This window comes from Etheostoma spectabile, chromosome 9 (genome assembly GCF_008692095.1).
Source record: "Etheostoma spectabile isolate EspeVRDwgs_2016 chromosome 9, UIUC_Espe_1.0, whole genome shotgun sequence".
In the NCBI taxonomy this organism is placed as follows: Eukaryota; Metazoa; Chordata; class Actinopteri; order Perciformes; family Percidae; genus Etheostoma; species Etheostoma spectabile.
The window spans coordinates 38,027,761-38,046,478 of record NC_045741.1 but is presented as its reverse complement, the minus strand read 5'-3'; the positions used below and the strand labels follow the sequence as shown (position 1 = coordinate 38,046,478).

At 39.7% G+C, this 18,718-nt stretch overlaps 2 protein-coding genes across 2 annotated transcripts in view; one reads left to right on the top strand and one right to left on the bottom strand.

Moving 5' to 3' along the window:
* The window catches only part of sbno2b (strawberry notch homolog 2b), a 69,237-nt gene extending 67,880 nt beyond the window's left edge, over positions 1-1,357 (bottom strand). Inside the window, 1 exon segment of the mRNA XM_032525035.1 lies at positions 1,153-1,357. The gene's annotated coding sequence lies outside the window, so the exon portion shown is untranslated.
* Positions 1,358-4,867: 3,510 nt separating this feature from the next.
* On the top strand, positions 4,868-17,338 carry tm6sf2b (transmembrane 6 superfamily member 2b). The gene is made up of 11 exons (XM_032526443.1): positions 4,868-4,988; positions 5,226-5,350; positions 7,208-7,311; positions 10,423-10,520; positions 10,620-10,723; positions 11,377-11,459; positions 11,870-11,994; positions 12,779-12,880; positions 13,692-13,784; positions 16,179-16,298; positions 17,019-17,338. The coding sequence occupies exons 2-11, from the start codon at positions 5,271-5,273 to the stop codon at positions 17,253-17,255; spliced, it is 1,146 nt and encodes a 381-aa protein (XP_032382334.1). The 5' UTR covers positions 4,868-4,988; positions 5,226-5,270; the 3' UTR covers positions 17,256-17,338.
* The last annotated feature ends 1,380 nt before the right edge of the window (positions 17,339-18,718 follow it).

Genomic DNA, 18,718 nt, shown 5'->3' with positions numbered 1-18,718 from the left:
TAATGACTATACATCTGAAAGCATTGTGAGATCTACTTTTTTTTTTTTTTTTAAACTACCGTTAACTCAAGGTTAACTCGAACTGTGTGAGATTATACTAGAAAATTACATTGCCATTCCTGCAATTCAACTATCCATCCATCTGCAATTCTACTAGCGTTAGCCAATATTTATGTTTTACATATTAAAGTGCGCATACTTTTACGCGGACTTTGGGCAACATTTCCACACAACCATTACCGTAGTAAGCCGAAATGTGCCTTCTTCTAAAGAAAGGTACAGAGGCACATTGGTCTCAGCACAGCACAAAGAAAGGCAGCAGCCAAGGCTATACGTTACAGTGTTGCTTCCACTACTGGTAGCTTGCCGATCGACAAACGGTACATTTACAAACGCTAGCAAGAAAACTAACGTTGGCTACAACGTATTTCTGAATTGTCCACTTCAATTTCTAAGCCAATAATACCGGACGGAAGATATAGCAAGACCATAGTTAGTTGAATAATACAAGGCATACTACAAATAGCCAATTGTGCTAGCTAGGTTAGCATAGCCGTTTTCTGACTTTGGGTATGTTCGATTTGTACATGGCCTGTGTTTGTTATTGGATTAACGTCGCTGTCTAAATAGCTAGCTAGTTAGTTTACTGAAGACAATGTGATAAAGAAATAATTTGTTTAACGCTGGTAAGCACACAAGCGAGCATGCCACACTTTTAAAAGAAACGTAAGCACGGAATTTGGCAACGAGCCACATTACTTGCTGGATAACTAGCTAACGTTAATAGCAAAGCAATAGCTTATTACCGTCTTTACCTAACGTTAGCTACGTTGTAACTAGCTAGCTAACGTTAGCTACTGGCCTTTCTTGACGATGGCATAGTAATGCCAAAAACATTAGTAACACCACGTCTCTTTTCATTTGTTAACTTACAGGTGACGTTATTACAATGTCCCTTGGTCTCAACTAATTTAAAGTTTAGCGATATCATCGCCTAAGATACCGCTAAACTAAAGGCAACCGCTAACGAACCGGTGTAGCCCGTCGTTAAAATCGTGTGCGCCTAGGAGAGGCTGCCCAGAACACATCTTGATGTAAAGCAACTGCCGATGTGTCGCTTGCCTTTTCACAATATCCTCGAATTACACTTACCGGTAATAGGTTTCTTATTCTCAAACCAAACCACGAGCACACCGGCTGATTTTAAACGAAGACTCGCGTCAAAGTAACAGAAATAAGGGAATTTATCCAACTTATTCTTCTTAGTTGTTTTCTCCACTTCCTGATTAAGACGGTGCCATTTTGAATAGCGAAAAAATATTTCCGCCGCTGTCGTCACGCGCAGTGCCGCTTGGGGATCGCGAGCAGAAAACAGCCAGGCCATAAATAGTTCATCACTGGGATGTTCGCACACCCAAACCAATGCTTTAAATTAGAATAAATAAGTAAAACAAATGAAGGCAGACGAGACGAGAAATTAACCAGTTACAGCCCAGCTGTTCACCTCAGTGTCATTAAATAATAATAACCTAATAATAGTAAGCTCAGAAAAAACGTAATTAGATGTAGCCTAATGTTAAATAAATAAAAAATACTATAGGCTAATATGCTACTTATTTATTAATTGATATCTGTAAGACATTGTTAAGTTAAACTCTATTCTGTTCTGTTGTTAGGTTTCTGTAAATAACATCACAGAGTACGGTCTAGACCAGCTCTTTTATGAAAAGCACAAAGAGATAACTGTTGTTGTGATTTGGCGCTACATAAATAAAATTGAATTGAATTGAATATTCTGCAAATTGAAATGATAAGGAAACTGTTTAGGTTGCGTAAGGTATGGTGTATATAACACTACTGTATAGATAGATAGATAGATAGATAGATAGATAGATAGATAGATAGATAGATAGATGTTTATTGATCCCAAGAAAAATGGGAAATTCCTGTGTTACAGCAGCAAAATCAGTCACAAAGCACAAAATATAAATATAAATGAAATACTAGGAAAAATATACATACATACAATATACATGAAATAATAATACAAATAAAGTAAAAAGAACAAATATTTGAATATGTACAGGATGGGGGAACAAAAATGTGCAACTGCTTAAATAATATGCTAAAATGTAAATGTAAATAAACCAAATGTCCAGGTTGCATTAGTGCAGTAGTGTGGTGTCCAAAAGTCTCATCTACCACCCAGAGATGACATGTTAAAGAGTGTTATTGCTTGTGGAATGAATGATTTTCTGTATCATCCTTGAGTACGTTGTATGACCAGTTAAAATCTCTGGAAGGGAATTGAGCTATTGAACTATTGGTAAACTACTATAAAATTTGAAAGTTGAGTCAGGCCTTTTCAACGAAACTATTGTAGGAAAGAGGTCTATGACTAAATGTTCCTCCATGAGACGTTGACTATAATTGATGTGATTGTCTTTCTTTAGAGAGCACCTGCGGCTGCAACTATTGGCTATTTAAATTGAGAGTCCATTTATTTTTGTCTATTTCTTTATTCAAAGGCAACCTTTCCTCCGATCCCTTCAATTAAAAAATAACAAATCATGGTAGAAGATAAAGAAATTCAAGCATAATAACAACGTTGTTTAAGACAAATACAAATCTTTTTTTCATGAATAAATTATAGTTTCTTTCACTGATCATATCTGGACAATTGATTTCTCTCTCAGTTTAAAAAAAAAGAAGCAGGGATTAATTCATATTATATGCTTGACCTTTCTGTATTTTTTAAGTGTATGGTTTTCTGTGCAACTGAACATGAACCAAATATATTTAGTTATTGTTTCATACATGGTATTTTCATTTTAGCAAATCACCTGGACTACTTCCCCGTAGACAGTTATTGTATAAAAGCATATTTAATTTTTTATGTTAAATCGAGTACATGTCCATCTTCCTCTTGCAGGTCACTGTTTCATTTTGGCATCCATAAGCCCATTCTACGTTATTGAACAACAGAGCTGGAAGAGCTCCAGTTGTTTCCAGCAAACACACACTGTCACTGCTTTCCGGGTATAACAGTCCCCTTTTCCCAACAACGGAGGGTGGTGGGAAGCCAAGGGCGGTGCTTGCGCGCGTGTGCGTGTGTGTGTGTGTGTGTGTGTGTGTGTGTTGTGCAAATTTAAGATACTGTTTGTGAAAGATATTGGCAGTCCGGGTTGTACTTTGTCTTCCCTGTCTAATATTGCTGTATTGTTTCATATCAGCAAGGTGGTGGTTGATGATACAGGAAGTGAAAGCAGCATCCTGGCACATTTTAGTCAAACCTTAATGATGCATGTTAGCTTATCATTGAGGACCATTTCAGTTAAGACAAATATTGCTCTTGAAATTTACTAACTTCACTGTATGATAATTGGTTCAACATGACAGCACAAACCTGTGATGCACCAATTCCAAACACAACGTTCAGAGACAATTTTTGGGGGACATTTTAGGCCTTTATTTGATAGGACAGTTTAGACATGAAAGGGGAGAGAGAAGGGGACATGTAGCAAAAGGCCACAGGTTGGAATTGAACCTGGGGCTGCTGCATTGAGGACTAAGCCTCTGTAAAGGGCGCAGGCTCTGCCAGGTGAGCTTCCCAGGCGCCCCACGTTCCATGACAATTCTGATACAATTTTAATATTCTGGATAAAAAGCATAACCTACCTGATGTCATACCTCAAAACTAAATGGACTGTTGGCCCAATTCAGTAGGTAAGGAGTCTGCTCTTTTAGTTTGAATTTGGTGCACCCTACTGGAAACATACTGCAAACACTTGGTTTAAAGTGAACTGGATTTTGAACTCATCTTAACGTTGAAGCAAAGCAATGTTGTAGGCTACACGGCCACAATGAGGATCTGCCTCCATCATGACTGAAAGCTTTTTCAGTCATGAAAACACACCTTCCTGACAGAACTACTCTTTCAAATGCAAGTGGACGGCGTTTATCTTAAAGCACAGGAACTATTCATTATTCACACACACAGTGGCCAAAGCTGCTCAAATACACGATAACAGACAAAGATTAAGGACACTTTGACATTGGACTACAGGGCCAGGGATCGTACCCTCAACTATCCAATTGATAGGCAACCGCTCTACCACAGAGTCGCAGCTGCCCCAATTTTGTGTGTCTATTCAGCAAATGTTTGTTGTGCCTCTTACTTGGTTTAGTAAATATTACAGCACTCTCAGTTCAGATGGACGTCAAAGACATTTCCTTTGTTTAAATTAGCTTTACAGAAGAAGCGAAAAAGTGCTTGTTACCAAACTCAAACTAGTGGACCTACTGGAATGTGAAAATGTCTTTTGATTGATATATGTTTGGCCACAGTTACCATTAAATTAGTTAAACTGAACAAAATTATAAACGCTTTTTTTTTTCACCCCTATTTTTCATGAGCTGAACCAGTCAGCATCTGGTGTAATAGTCAGGGTCGACCTGACTGCAGTTTATCGTCGTAACCGACCTGAGTGACTAACACAGATTTAGACATATTTGTGAACAATATTTAAGAGAAATAAGCCTCTTGTGTGCATGGAAAAAGTCTTAGATCTTTGAGTTCGGCGCATGAAAAGTGGGGGCAAAAACAAAAGTGTTGTATTTATATACAATTCACTTTTGATGCTTGACCTCCTAAATATAATATAGTATTGTCACAGCCAAGGAATCGATACAACACTGTTAGCGTATTTGTGAGTATATCTCAAAGCTTACAATTCATAGTTTCATCAAACACAACATTAAAGGCTGTGTAGAACAGGAATCAGGTTAATTATAAAGAGTATTGCGGCATAAAGTGGAATGTGGGCCTGTTCACTAATACGACTTATGTAAATCTCTGACAAAACCAAATTGCGTAAGTTTTCCCCCCAAAAGCTTCTTTGTCTCCACTTCATTATTTTCCCAGTAAAGGCCATGTCTGCCTGGGGCCAGCAGTAATTTGATTAATCCACCGAAGGAGTAGCCAGACGGTAAGAGCCTGCTCTGCTTCTTCTCCATTCTATTCAAATTTACAGATCTCATACGGGATTTTATTTCATGCCATTCATATAATTTAATTCTACTTTAAAAACTGTATTTCATTTGTTCCAGTTCTAATGAATCGATTGATCTCTTGGCACCATTTTAGTATTGATTCGATCAAATATTAGCACAGTATTGCTGGAGCAGATTGCTTTGACTTAAGACTGTGTTGTATTTTATTTTAGTGCTGTAGATTCTACAGGGAGAAAGGCTGAACAGCTGTCGAAGAGATGGAGACCTTAGTCTTTTTATTTTCATTTTCTGCCCTCGGCATTCTTTATGCCATGAACACCATTCCTGAGTTTCAAGAGTAAGTCCTTCCAATTTCTGATTTCTTATCACTCGGCTTATACCTAAGATCTACATATTGTATAGATTCACACTTTTCTGTTTTGGGAAAAAGCTGTAAATGAGTGCTCTAGCATTATAGTTAACAACTTGAATACAACCACAACATATACAATTAATACCCATACTAGCAAGTATTACCGTAATAATATACAATCTATACTGTTACAATAATAATTAAATTAAAAGTATATAAATGTACAATACTGTAGGTGATCCAGACATAATACCTTACCACCACTAGAGCACACTGTAAGCTTAAAGCTCATAAATCCACAACCATGTTAAGCAATACTAATTTTAGATATATTTTTTTTTCTTCCAAGAGTGTATTGCCAATGGCGTCTTTAGATGTGTAAACTCTTTGAATAATTAAACCTGACATTTTTTGGAGGGGCAGGAGAAAGAATAGGGAACAATGAGACGGGAATGTGAACAGAATTTAGGGAGCTAATCAGAAGTGATGTTTAGGATAATTACTTTTCTGAGCTGTAAGAAATAATTTTCTTATTCAATGGTTATCTGGTTTGCCTTGTTTCTTGGCATACTGCCTTTATAGTACTGTCTACAGTTGATGATTGTGAACTGCATCTCTGAAGGCTGAATAAACAGAGCCTGCGTGGTAAAACACGTTCCCTCACACTTTTTACCGCTTTTAGATTTCTCATTTCCGACAGACTTTTACACGCCTCCTGTGTGAATCTGTGTGGGCATTGACAATCAATACAGACTGCACAGAAGTGTTTGATAAATTGCTCTTGACATACAATATGCCTTATGCTTTTCCACTCTGCAAACAAACTGTATTGGGTGCATAAATCTTCCTGTACTGTTGAATTGGAGAGGTAGCAAGGGAGCTTCCCTTTGCTCTCACAGCATTGTTTTCCTTCTGTAAGCACACATTGGGAGTTTTCTGAGGATGTAATATTGTTTACTAGGAGATACCTTGAGCACATTCATCTTTTCCAGTGCAAGGCAGCGGTACCTTTCACCAGTAAACATGGAGGGCAGTGCTGAACTAACATGGCCTTAGCTGGCTGCTTCCCACACCTCTGATTACATGATTGATTAAACCTTTGCAAAGCTGTGATTTTAATATAAGCCACTGGTAGGCAACACAGCAGCTAACACTGCAAATATAGAGTTTAACAAAGGAAAATTGTTACCATTCTGTAACTTTGTCTTTGTGAAAAGTGGACGTTACCTGATCAGACTAGCGAGATACGGTAAAAAAAGGTGTTAAATATTCTCTATTACAAAACATACAATGCATACAATACAATGACAGAAAGAAAGATGTAATCTTGCAAGAGTTTCATGACAAATACTAGCAACACAGAACCAGAATTCGCTTGCCAAACGTCAGGACCAAGTCACACTTAATATGTATTTAAAAAACATGAATTAAAATGAGACTACTCCTTGTACTCTAAGCAACCTGAGGTGATAGGAGATGAGAAAGGTAAATCCAAGGTGACACTGCCGTCTCACCAGGAATCTGACTAACACACCAGCAGTGGCTGTGCTCCATCTGGGTGCAGTTATCAAACAGATTCCCCTCACACTTCAGCATTATTTTCTCCCTGTGCTAACTCTGGGTGTTAGGTGATTATCATTCTCTCTGACAATCCCATTCATCATCATTTACTAATTTAGCACTGCGAATAGAGGACCGACACAACTTCCATGGGAAAAACTAATTAGTAAAGAGAATGAAGCAGAAAATCAGAGGGAGATTGGTGTCTAAAGTGTCAGCAGTGAGATTGTAAAGATGTGTTTATGTTTCTTAGATAACAGTTGAATTCCTTTTCTTTCCCAGGCCTTATACGATCTTGGCGACCGGCGTCGCTGTGTTGGTGGTCGTGTTTCTGTTCTACTTCCTCATCACTCGTGGCAACCCACCTAAAGATGCCTTATTCTTTGGTAAGCATGTGCATTTCCCAACACACATGCAATATGTTTCCAAATAGTTGTACAAAGGTTGAATTGTATTTATCATGAATGGGATTTCACCTGATATGTTGAAAGCGGCTTAGACTGATCAGGCTCAGAGCAAAGCCCAGCCACACTTTTCTGAGGCAAGACTTACCAACCCCCTCTACGACTGACCTACCACCCCCCCCCCCCCCCCCCCCTCCATGACTGACACAAACCCTTTTCCATTACTGACCCAAACCTCCTGCATAACTGACCCAACCCCTTCCAAGCTGAGGAACTTCACAACACTGGGACACACCTAAAATTTTAGATATTCTTTAAAGACTTGAGCAAAATCAGAGCTATTGGAGACTGGTCATACAGGAGAAGAAACCTGTGAGAAAATATATTGTTCTGTTTAAAACCATGCATACTCCACTACTCCACTCTAAACGCCATATGGACCTTTATATTCACTTTGATCATGTGACAGTGGCAGCTTGTGCACCTTTCACACACGTTGGTTAAGCTTTTCTACAGTCATCATCATCAATCTTCATTTAGTTCTCGGAGGTCCAATTGAGGGCAAGCCCTCATTTTTAAATGTAGCCGAGATTCCAGAAAATAAATACACAATAACGTTTTAATTTAGAACACAATACACAAACAGTGCAATAATTGAAAAATACAATCCCTGGGAGAGAACAAGGACATGCAAGTCACTAAAAACAATTGTGTGATTTGTGTATAGCTATCGGTCAAATATGTTCTCCATTTCCAGCCGAGGGTTTCCCCCACGAACTTAACCCGGCAGCTGATGCCACGGGCTTTGCCAGTGGGACAGAAACGAGGCGATATATCGGTAGTCTGTGCCCAGGGCGATGCCAGTGTTGTGCAGGAGAACAACAACAATGAGGACAAAGCTGTGGCAGGCTCCTCTCAATGATAGAGAGCCATAATCCCCCTGCTATCTCACCTGTTAGATGTCAGAGATAAACCCGGTTGTCCTGAGGATTACAGAGACACTGGAGAGACAAAATCTTTGTGTGTGCATCTGTGTGCAAAGAGTGTGCGAAGGACAGATAGGAAGGATGTGGTACAGCGCTTTAAGCCGTGGTATCTGCAGAAAGATGCCTGTGTCATAACACAAAGTGATTCCCTTTATAATGACATTGTGAAATAAAAAATCTAGGCAGCAAATCATTGAAATGGCTTTTACAGATGTTCCCTATGAACCTAAATCACTGATGCAGATAGATAGATAGATAGATAGATAGATAGATAGATAGATAGATAGATAGATAGATAGATAGATAGATAGATAGATAGATAATAGATAGATTAACAAAGTTAAAAACATTTTAGACATTGAAGCCTCTGATCCTCTGGCTCTGGGCCTTTTTGACGTTTGGTTTGTCAAAATTTATGTGCGGACGCTTTTTTATAATTAGAGTTTTTTTAACTCCACTGGTACATGCTCTCATAAGGTAGCAATATATTGCACGTATTTTCCCCATTTCGGCATGTGTTTTTTCCGCCCTGTCATTGGTGTTTAAAGATATTTTTTCCTATGATGCCACTTTCGCCACCTCCGTGCTCCACTTCTGGAAAGAGGGCTCCACAATTGTGTTTGTTAATACTGATACTGTTTATTCTATGTAACATCCATCTGCAGTTATCAGTGTCTATAGAGTCAGTTCATGCACATTAAGTATCCCAAAACAGTCATACCTCCTTAACTGGTGTGTACAGTTGTAGCCATGGATGAAGGGTCCATTGCCTCATATTGTTTACCCCACATGCTACTGAGCCTCCCATCGTGAATGTGGACTGTGCAATTTATAGTAGCAAAGGCAACATCTTTCCAGTCATTAACTGTCCAATGGGCATGTTATCCACTATAACATCCTTTTACAGTTTATCATGGACAGTAGAGGTACTCTTGTGTGTGCCCAAGCTGTTGTTATACTCCTTAATTATATTGTGACATTAAATTTCACGTTGCACTGCACACTGATGATGTCTTTTAATGGTCCAAGGCATCTGATCATCTCCCACGATCATCTGCTAAAAGTCTCCAACATGCTCTAGCTAATGTTTCGGTCAGCTGACGTGTGTTGTGGTCCATTCATTGTCTACCACCAGTGAGATTTCGGCCTTCAGAAAGTCCACCATTGGCCCTGGCCTCAAACCTGCCCTCCTGGCACTCATAATAACCCCCTTATCAAAGGGTTTGGTCATGCTCAAAATAAGTTTTTAGTAATTAATTTGAAAAGAAAGTCTTTGAATCTGGAAAGGGAGTTGCTGGTGTTGTAGTTATACATATGCAAATGACATAGAAGGGAAACACTGTTTATTGTATTTAAGTGCTGGGGTGTGGGTATTGGGTACAATTTTTAGCTCTCAAAACCCCCACACAGGAGTTAAACCATCGACAGACGAGTCTGTAAACATCATGGTACCAGTGTGGCCAGGGTTTTTCAGTTTAGATTATTAGTGTGACCCACATGCCAGTCATGTGTTTGTGCAGCTTTACACACTTCACACATGGCCTTTCAGCTCTGCTGGGCTCTTAACCTGAGGATAGAAGAAAGCTGTTCACCATGGACTCAATATACAGTAAATATGCCTCCGGCCTAACTCATTGCTCAAGACTTAATTTTCTCCCATAAATCACTGACAGCCAGTTAAAGGGAAATATCTTGAACTAAAAATACATTGAAAAAAGGCTGGGAATTATAAGTTTAGGTTTTCTGCCATTCCAGTCTTAGCATTCTTTGCTATAAGCTCTATGTGTGTGTGAGTAGGTAGACAAAGCAGATTGAGTTATTACATGGAACTTTCAAAATCCCAGTGGCTTCTAAATACGTTGTTCAAAGCTGACTAAGCTGCTTAACATGTCATTAACATGTCAAGGTTTCCCTCACACACACACACACACACACACACACACACACACACACACACACACACACACACACACACACCACACACACACACCACACACACACACACACACACACCTGAAACAAACTGGCTTTTAAAATAAGTAATTTCGTCATTTCCAGCATCAGGTAGATGCTTTTATTTCCCTGTATTGTTTCTTGCCTTTTGCAGTTTTTGCTGTATTTTCCTTTACTTGTGCCATTGACCTGGTGAGTGCCTTGGAACATGATGGCATTGTCTCCGGCTTTATGGAATTCTATCAAAAGACAGTAGGTTTCTTATTCTTACATCTAAAATGCTGATAATACTAATGCAACAATAACTGGATTTAGAACAACAGCTCTATTCATGTAATGTCTGTGTTTTAGGGGGAACCCTATCTGGGGACAGCCTATGGCATCATGATGTGTTACTGGGATGGAATTGTGCACTTTATTATGTACCTGATGATGATCAGCAGGATAACAGACAGGTAGGTGATGGTTAAGTCAGTTCAAGTCACATCAAGCTCATTTATCTTACTCTTATCATATAATACCTTATCTAACTGAGCAAACAACTACATTAATAAGTTGTGGAAGCTGTCTGAATGTAACAGTAATACACTGCATTCCAGCCCTAAGATTACCATTAGGAACATGATGGGCTTCAGGCTTCCTGCTGTTTCCAAATATTTGATTTTGCTTAAAGAAATATAGATTCATGAGTTGCATTTTATCACATAAAATTCACCCAATGGCCTGAATAAAACAGTATTTTCAGGAAAAAAAACAGGGGGTCCTCTACTCTAGAGTGAATAAGTCATGGAGTGCAGTGAGGGAGATCAAGAGTTTGGAATGAGAGCTGCCTCGGGGCAGGTGCTATCATGGAAATGAAATCTTCTTTTAAACAATGCCAGCTTTCGACACTAGGAGAAATTGTGTTCGGCTTTGTCTTAAACAAAACATGTATAATAGACATTGGGAATCGGCGCTATATAAATAAAATTTAACTGAATTGAAATGATAGAACCATGTGTTACCTCAACTGGCCAACACTTGGCTTATCAAACTTGGTGTTCCTTCTTTCTTACATGTTATCTCTACAATAGTATAATCACCTTTATTGTTTTGGTTTTTCTCCCAGGAAAGCCTACCGTAACCTGGGCTTGTTCTGGGCTGGCTCATTGTCTGCCAACATGAGTGTGTTCATTGCTGGTATACTGGCAGGTGAGCCTCATCACATATTCCCCACTTTACCAGTCCCATGATTCCAAGCGTTAATTGAGTGAGCATCTGCACTGCGGTGTACCATAAGTGTCACAGTTCAGCCTGCCAACAGAATACACACACGCTCCGTGCCTCGCCTGCCGTCACAACCCGCAGAACAAAGCAAGAAACAGACTTAAAGCATCTGTTGTTGGCATTTCAAACTGCATACATGAGTGTCAGTCTATTCTCCAGGCAAAGTGTTGTTCTCTGTTGTATTATCACAGACATACTGCACTGAATGCCTTTGCATGAAGTCCCCTGTAGAGGTTTCATTTAGAAACTTAATTACAGATTTACATTGAGATGTTTACAGTGTGTCTTTGTATGGGTAATTAGAAAATTAACAATTTTCTTTTTCTTTGTGGCAGGTAAATATGGGTCAGAGATCCGTCCAGCCTTCTGCATCAACTTTCTCTTCCTTTTGATGCCTGTATGGGGAGCCATCACACTGTTCGTCAGGCCCAAGGACAGACCACTAATCGGTGGATACAATGTAAGTCTAACGCATGAATGTGGAAAAGGTTTAGAGCAGTAGTGTTTGCTGATTGTTTTTAATCAGGGTAACACAGCGCAGACCAGTTAAATATGATCCAGACCATGAAAGATGGCAAATGGTGGCCATTTAATTCATTTAAATTCATGAGTTGCAGTGATTTTTAGTGGTATAGTCAGTGTGATAGTAGGATTTTCCAGTGTACACACCTAAATCTGGAAAATCATTGGAGATTGTTAGCAAGTGGAGATGCAATGTTTTTACCAAATTTCAGTATGATGTTTGCCACATAAGAAACAAAATGATAAGGCTCACCTCACCTCCCCTCACTGTGATCTTGATTCAAACTCAAGTTTGCTTGGTCTTAGATATTATTTGGATTTGTAACAGATACAATCAATGTTTTTTCCTATTATAATGGAACACATCAACTTATGTGAAAGGTGTTGCTTGTCGTGATTAACCCACAGAAAACCCAACACTACTGTTCCCCTCAGCTTGAAAGAGATTTTTAGTTTTAGCGTCTGTAAAGTCAGGGTTTTGGTTTTCAGGCCCACAGCTTTACTCTTTTGGCTCACTCTCTTCAGCGTGGTTTTCAGCTGTGTTTTAGCTCTGATGAACCGACTTGATGCTACCTGCCTGGCACCAAACAGCAGACATACTAAGTTAGCGACCCGCTAGTGAACACAGAGGAGCAGGTGTTGTTAAAGTGAGAGTGAGAGTATGCTACGAAACAATTACCTTGACTAACCAGCTCTATACGGCACAATGTGTTGATCCACAGGCCCAGCATGCTCAGAGCATGAAGCTGATCTGGCGTCCCTCGGATATGATCCTGGTGGTGCTCCTGTTAGCTGCCATGGCCTTCACCGCACTCAGAGGCTTGGTGAGTGTACATCACATCTGGACAGAGTTGAGGGCCAAAAGTTAAGTAGCCTGCAATCTTGCTCATGAGTGTTGAGGATTCAAACCGTATATATTATTTTTGCTTTAACAAGCAATACATTAAATTAATTGAGCCATATTGAAGTGTTGGGTATTATTTCTCTGAAAAATCTGGCTTTAAAAAGCAAAGATAACTTTGTACACTGTATATAATCAAAAGGAGCCTTTAACATACTTATTCGCTTTCTTACCAAGAGCTCGATAAGGGGATAGACATTAGTCTTATGTTGGTGAATAAAACTACATCAAGCAGCCGGTTAGCTTAACTCAGCACAAAGACTGGAAAGAGCTAGAGAGGCTCTGTCCAAAAATCCGCCTCCCAGCACCTCTAATGCTCACCAATTAACATGTTATATCTTGTTTCTTTACGTGATGATACAGGAACATCCTAGACATGATGCAGTTTTTGTTGTTGGATTATGTTGTCTTTGGACAGAGCCCGACTAGCTGTTTCCCACTGATTAAGCTGCTGGATGTAGCTTCACATTTACTGGACAAATATGAGAGTGGAATCAATCTCCTCATCTAACTGTCAGCAAGAAAGCAGATAAACATGTTTCCTAAAATGTCAAGCTATTCCTTTAACCGTGTTCAGTATCAAAATTGATACTGAAAACACTTGGACGTTCATTTGTCATTTAGACAGTGTCAGAGAGATGCTCAAATCTATGGTAAACAGTTGGAGTTTTTTGGTGTTTCAGATTGAACATTATATTGTAAGGTGTTCTTGTTATTTTGTCCGCCCTCTACAGGCGGCTCTGGACTCTCCACTCGAAGCCTGTTCCATCTACCTGAAAAACTATGAACCCTACCTGAAGGATCCTGTGGGCTACCCCAAAGTGATGGTGAGTGTTTTCCTTTCTCTCTGTCCCCACTCTCAGCCTGTGTGTTTTCTGCAGCAGCACCTGAGCGCTCCTCTTCAGCCTGTTGTAAATAAAGCCACACAATGGACCTCTGCTTTCCAGGATATCACTCTGAGTTTGCTGGAGGCTTGTCCTTATCTCCTCCACTCTTTTCGTCTTAGCTGATTACGGAGCCATTTTTCATCATTACAGCAACAAAGAGCGAGGGTTGAGAGGCCAGCGCATCTCTCTTTCATTTGTGTAAGATGGATAGCAGATTAATATTGTGACTGGCGGTGGGTCTGCTTTCTTTTTAATTTCTTCCTCTGACCCTACTCCGCTGTGGGTTTTTTGTTGTGTTTTGTTCGGTGTACACAGCTTTGTCAATAGGTTATCCAAAGACCTTGTCGGGCCTGCAGTCCAGTCACAATTGCTAGTCATTGATCAGACAGACGAACCACATGCTGAGAATTTGATAAGCTAATCCCTCTTTTAAAGCCCCCCATCAGCATCTCACTGGGTGGGAGGAGGGTGTGTGCAGCATGTGAAAGTATTTCTTGGGTAGTGGCCTTTGCAAATCTGTGCTTGTGTGTGTGTGTATGTGTGTGTGTGTGTGTGTCTAGCACAAGCTGATGGATGTTTGTGTGTATGTGTGGGTGTAAAGAAATGAAATTAGGTTTGGTCTGTTGCACAGGGTTGCACTGTTTCTGAACTGACCGACCTCTTTATTCATTGATGATGATGAACGATATGTGACAGATTTCCATGGCAGCACTAAAAAGACATTTGAACAAAAGACTGAAGGGCATATATGATTGGCTTTCAGGCCCTGGGCTGAACTCATTAGGATTCATCTAGACCTCAGACCGAGAATAAAAAGAAACTGTTCAGTGGTATAATTTGAGTTTTTTTTTTTTAAGTGGGGAAACTGGCTTTCGCCAAATATTTTAAGTTGAAGGTCAAGACCGTCTCTGGAACAACTTTGTGCGGGGAGTAGTCATTTGTGCTGCGGGTGCAAATTTGTGTTTGAGAGGCTGTAGAGCTGAGAAGTGTCAAAATGCTCCAGTACTGTACTTAAGAACCATTCAGAGATACTGAGACTTTACATGAGTATTTCCATATTGTAAGAGTTAATTTTACTTCTTTACACTTCAGATTACATGTGTCTTATGGCCGCAGTTAATAATCACACTGAGGATAAAATGTTACATTCAACATGAGATTAGATTAAGGTTATAAAAGGATGCCGTGTTAGTTGTCGTAGCTGGACCCAGTAACATCTGGACCGTATACGACATCAAAACACTGTAACACTTTAACGATTTAACGCTCTAGAGCAGGGGTCTTCAACAGGGGGTCCGCGACCCCTAGGGGGTCCGCGGAGGTACTGCATGGGGGTCGCGAAAGTTTTGGTTGATTAGACTTTTTTTTATATCCCCCCCCCCTGCAATTTTTTCCACTAATTGAAATGTCTTTAAATACACATTAACATGAATTCAACACACTGTAGTAAACAGATAAAGGGAGGCAGAAGATGTCTTTCAGTCATCAATGCACACATGGCACTATAGGACCAGTTTGATATAACACAATTTTATACAATATATATAATTAGGGGGTCCCCGCTCCATCTCGCCATCAGTTTGGGGGTCCTTGGCCTGGAAAACGTTGAAGACCCCTGCACTAGAGCACACGTGTCAAACTCAAGACCCACGGGCTAAATCCAGCCCCTGGCAAATTTTTACCCAGCCCATATGTCAATTCTGATTTTCCTCCTTTTTTGGCATTTTCTTCAACATTTTTGTCAACTGTGTGAAACCTATACAGTCAAAGATATTTGACTTTTTTGATGACATAAAAGCAAATAACTCAACATGTTTTTCCCTGGATGTGATCCTCATTTTCCACGGTGGCCCTTAGGGAAGCTGAGTTTGACACCCCTGCTCTAGATAAGTACATTTACTTTTGATACATACCAACACTTTACTGATAATACTTGATAACCTTTTATTTTTGCTGCAGTTATTTAAGTATTTTTACATACTAGTAGTGCAACGTTCATGCAGTAAATGATTCTGATTGTAAGTGGTTGTATTTCAACATTAAACACATCCCTCTTCTGTATTCAGTAAGAGTAGGGGACGAGCACTGCAGTCTGGAAGAAAAGGAGCATGTACTGTATTAATTATCTGCTGGATTGTTGGTCAAGGCCCAACAACATAGACTGACAGTGACGATGGCACTTTTCACTAGATCCCTATTTACTGGAATATACTAGACACTAACAATTGTATATACCTATTGAATATACGCATGTTGTAAAAAGAGATCAAATGTTTTTAATAATAAATAATCAACCAATCGAATTCTTACAAGTTATCACGTTTGTTTTTACAGATGCTGTACTTGTTCTTCTATGGACTCCCTCTGTTGGGTGCTTTTGTTTACGGTCTCCTCAAGCCCGGGTGCTCATGGATGTCAGACTGGACTGTGTTCTTAGCTGGAGCCATGATCCAGGTAACACCACAAAGACAAGTGGTCAATATGTGAAACTGGCTCTGAATACGTAGTTTAGGATACAGGTGTTGCATACTGAGGTGGGTTGCACTGGCAGTTTGGTGCATTACATTCAGTCACTTGGGAAATTAATTTTTTTTGCCTTTTAAGTTTAGATTGCCTTTCATTTATTGAATTCAAATTAAAGTAAAGTTTAAATTCAATACAAAGAGGTCTGCCATGTTTGACTGTAATTAAACTCATTGTAGCGAGCTCTCATCCTGCTAATAATCACCTGGATCACATATTTCCTGTTATAAACAAGCTGGTTGGTGCCTTCCCCCATACCTGACAGAAAGGATCCATTAACCATGAGGAAGCATTTGATTAAAGCCTTGTTTCCCTGTTTATAAGAAGTTGCAGAAACTCTGTTTCCTGTTTGTACATCTCCTGTGCAGCGGCTTATCTTCCCCTTTTAGAATCCTTTTCTGTATACATTTTAATGGTAGACTAATGAGTATGGCGGAGAGACTCAAGGTAACCTATTCCCTCCTAGTTATTCCTCTGGCGGGTTGGTGGAAAGAAACATTGATGTTTGACCATATGATTCATATGACCTCGCGTCAGTGTGAATATCTAGAACAAAATAGTGGAAGTAACAGTCTTGATAGGTACATTATGCAGTATTAGTAAATGGAAATGCTGGCTAACTTCTGTCTTGTTGTCTGTGTCTCCTTTTAGTGCCAGTGGGCCCACATCGGGGGGTCCCTCCACCCTCGTACTACAGCTCCATTTCGTATCCCAGATGATACTTTCTGGTGTGTGCTGGCAGCTAACTTGCTTTACACACTTACTCCCGTCCTGGTGGTCTCGCGGGTTTACAGTAACCACTATTTCTTCCTGAAGATTGCCCCCTTTCCTGGGCAGACAGGTTTGCCAAACAGCGAGGAGAAAGATACTAAGTACAAAGACAAATAGTAATTCTTAAGGTAATTACTTATCTGAGGGTTCATGAAGAGCTGTTTATGTCAAATGCCAAAATACAAGATTACCTTGCTCGACATCTCTGGATTTAGTTTTTATTTCAATGTTTGCTCGCAACACTTTGATTCATTATGTCATTCATAAATACTGAAACAGCTGATTGGTCTGTGAAGTTGGTTTGTATAGCAAAGTGTTTAGCCTGGCTTGTGGCACGGTTCTAGGGATGGCAATGCGGGCTAGTCTGTTGGTCCACCACTTTGGTCTAATTTTATGGATTGTTAAAGAAATTGGATCCAAAAAAAACTTTTGAATGGATTACCATTAAATTAAGGTAAGACATTTATGGTGCCCATGCAACAAACTCCAATTACTTTGGTGATCCCCTGAATTTGACTCTTGCACCACTGTGTGGTTGACATTTTTGGCTTTAATGAAATATCTTGAAAACTGGATCCATGTTGCTAAGAGGATGAATCCTTTTGACATTAACGATCCCCTGACTTTTAATCTATAGTGCCAACTTTTTCTGTGAAATGTCTCAAAAACTAATTGATTAACTGGCAACCAATTTGGTACGGATACACAATACACGGTTCCCAATGATTTTTTCTTATTACTATTTTTTTCCTTGAGTACCAACAAGAGGTTGAAATTTGCAGTTTGGAGTGAAATATCTTGACAGAAACTGTATGGATTGCTGTGAAGTTTGGGAGAGACATTTATTCCCCCCTTACGATGAACTATAATAACTTTGGGGATCCTCCTGATGTTTCCTGTAGCGCCAGATGTCAGCTGTACATGTGCTTAGAGCTAATTAACAAATGTTAGCATGCTAACTCGCAATACTAAAATAAGATGGTGAACATGGTAAACATTATACCTGCAAAAAAAATCAGCATGTTAGCATTGACATAGTAAGCGTGTTAGAATGCTAGCCAGACTTCTCTGTTTGCTGTTCCTTTTTAGCCAATCAGTGAGAAAAAAATAGATGAATGAGCATTACAGCATCAGTAATAAGACCCTTCTATTACCTTGTACCTTAAGGACTCCAGCAAATTGGACATTGATGGTTGAAACAGTGTGCTGCTGGGGTTTCATATTTAGGCCCAATCCCAAAGTCCGGACTCACAGACTCACAAACTTTGGTGCGCAAATTATTAAGGGGTTAGGGTTGTCCCATTGACAAATTTCAAAGGATGTTAAAGTGTGAGTACACACTTACCGAGCCCTTTCCACGAGTCTACATCAATGCAGACTTCACCAAAGGGAATTACCCACAGTTCAAAGCGCTGTGACGTTTACCGCGGAGACCACAGGGGAAATCCGGAAATTACAAAGGTTAAACAACAGCACGACATACGACCACGGAGGGGAACGGACCTGTTGTCAAGCTTGTAAAATAAATTTGGAATCAGGCAGCCGTCTCCTGTGCCTTGGCTGTGTGGAAAGCAACAAAC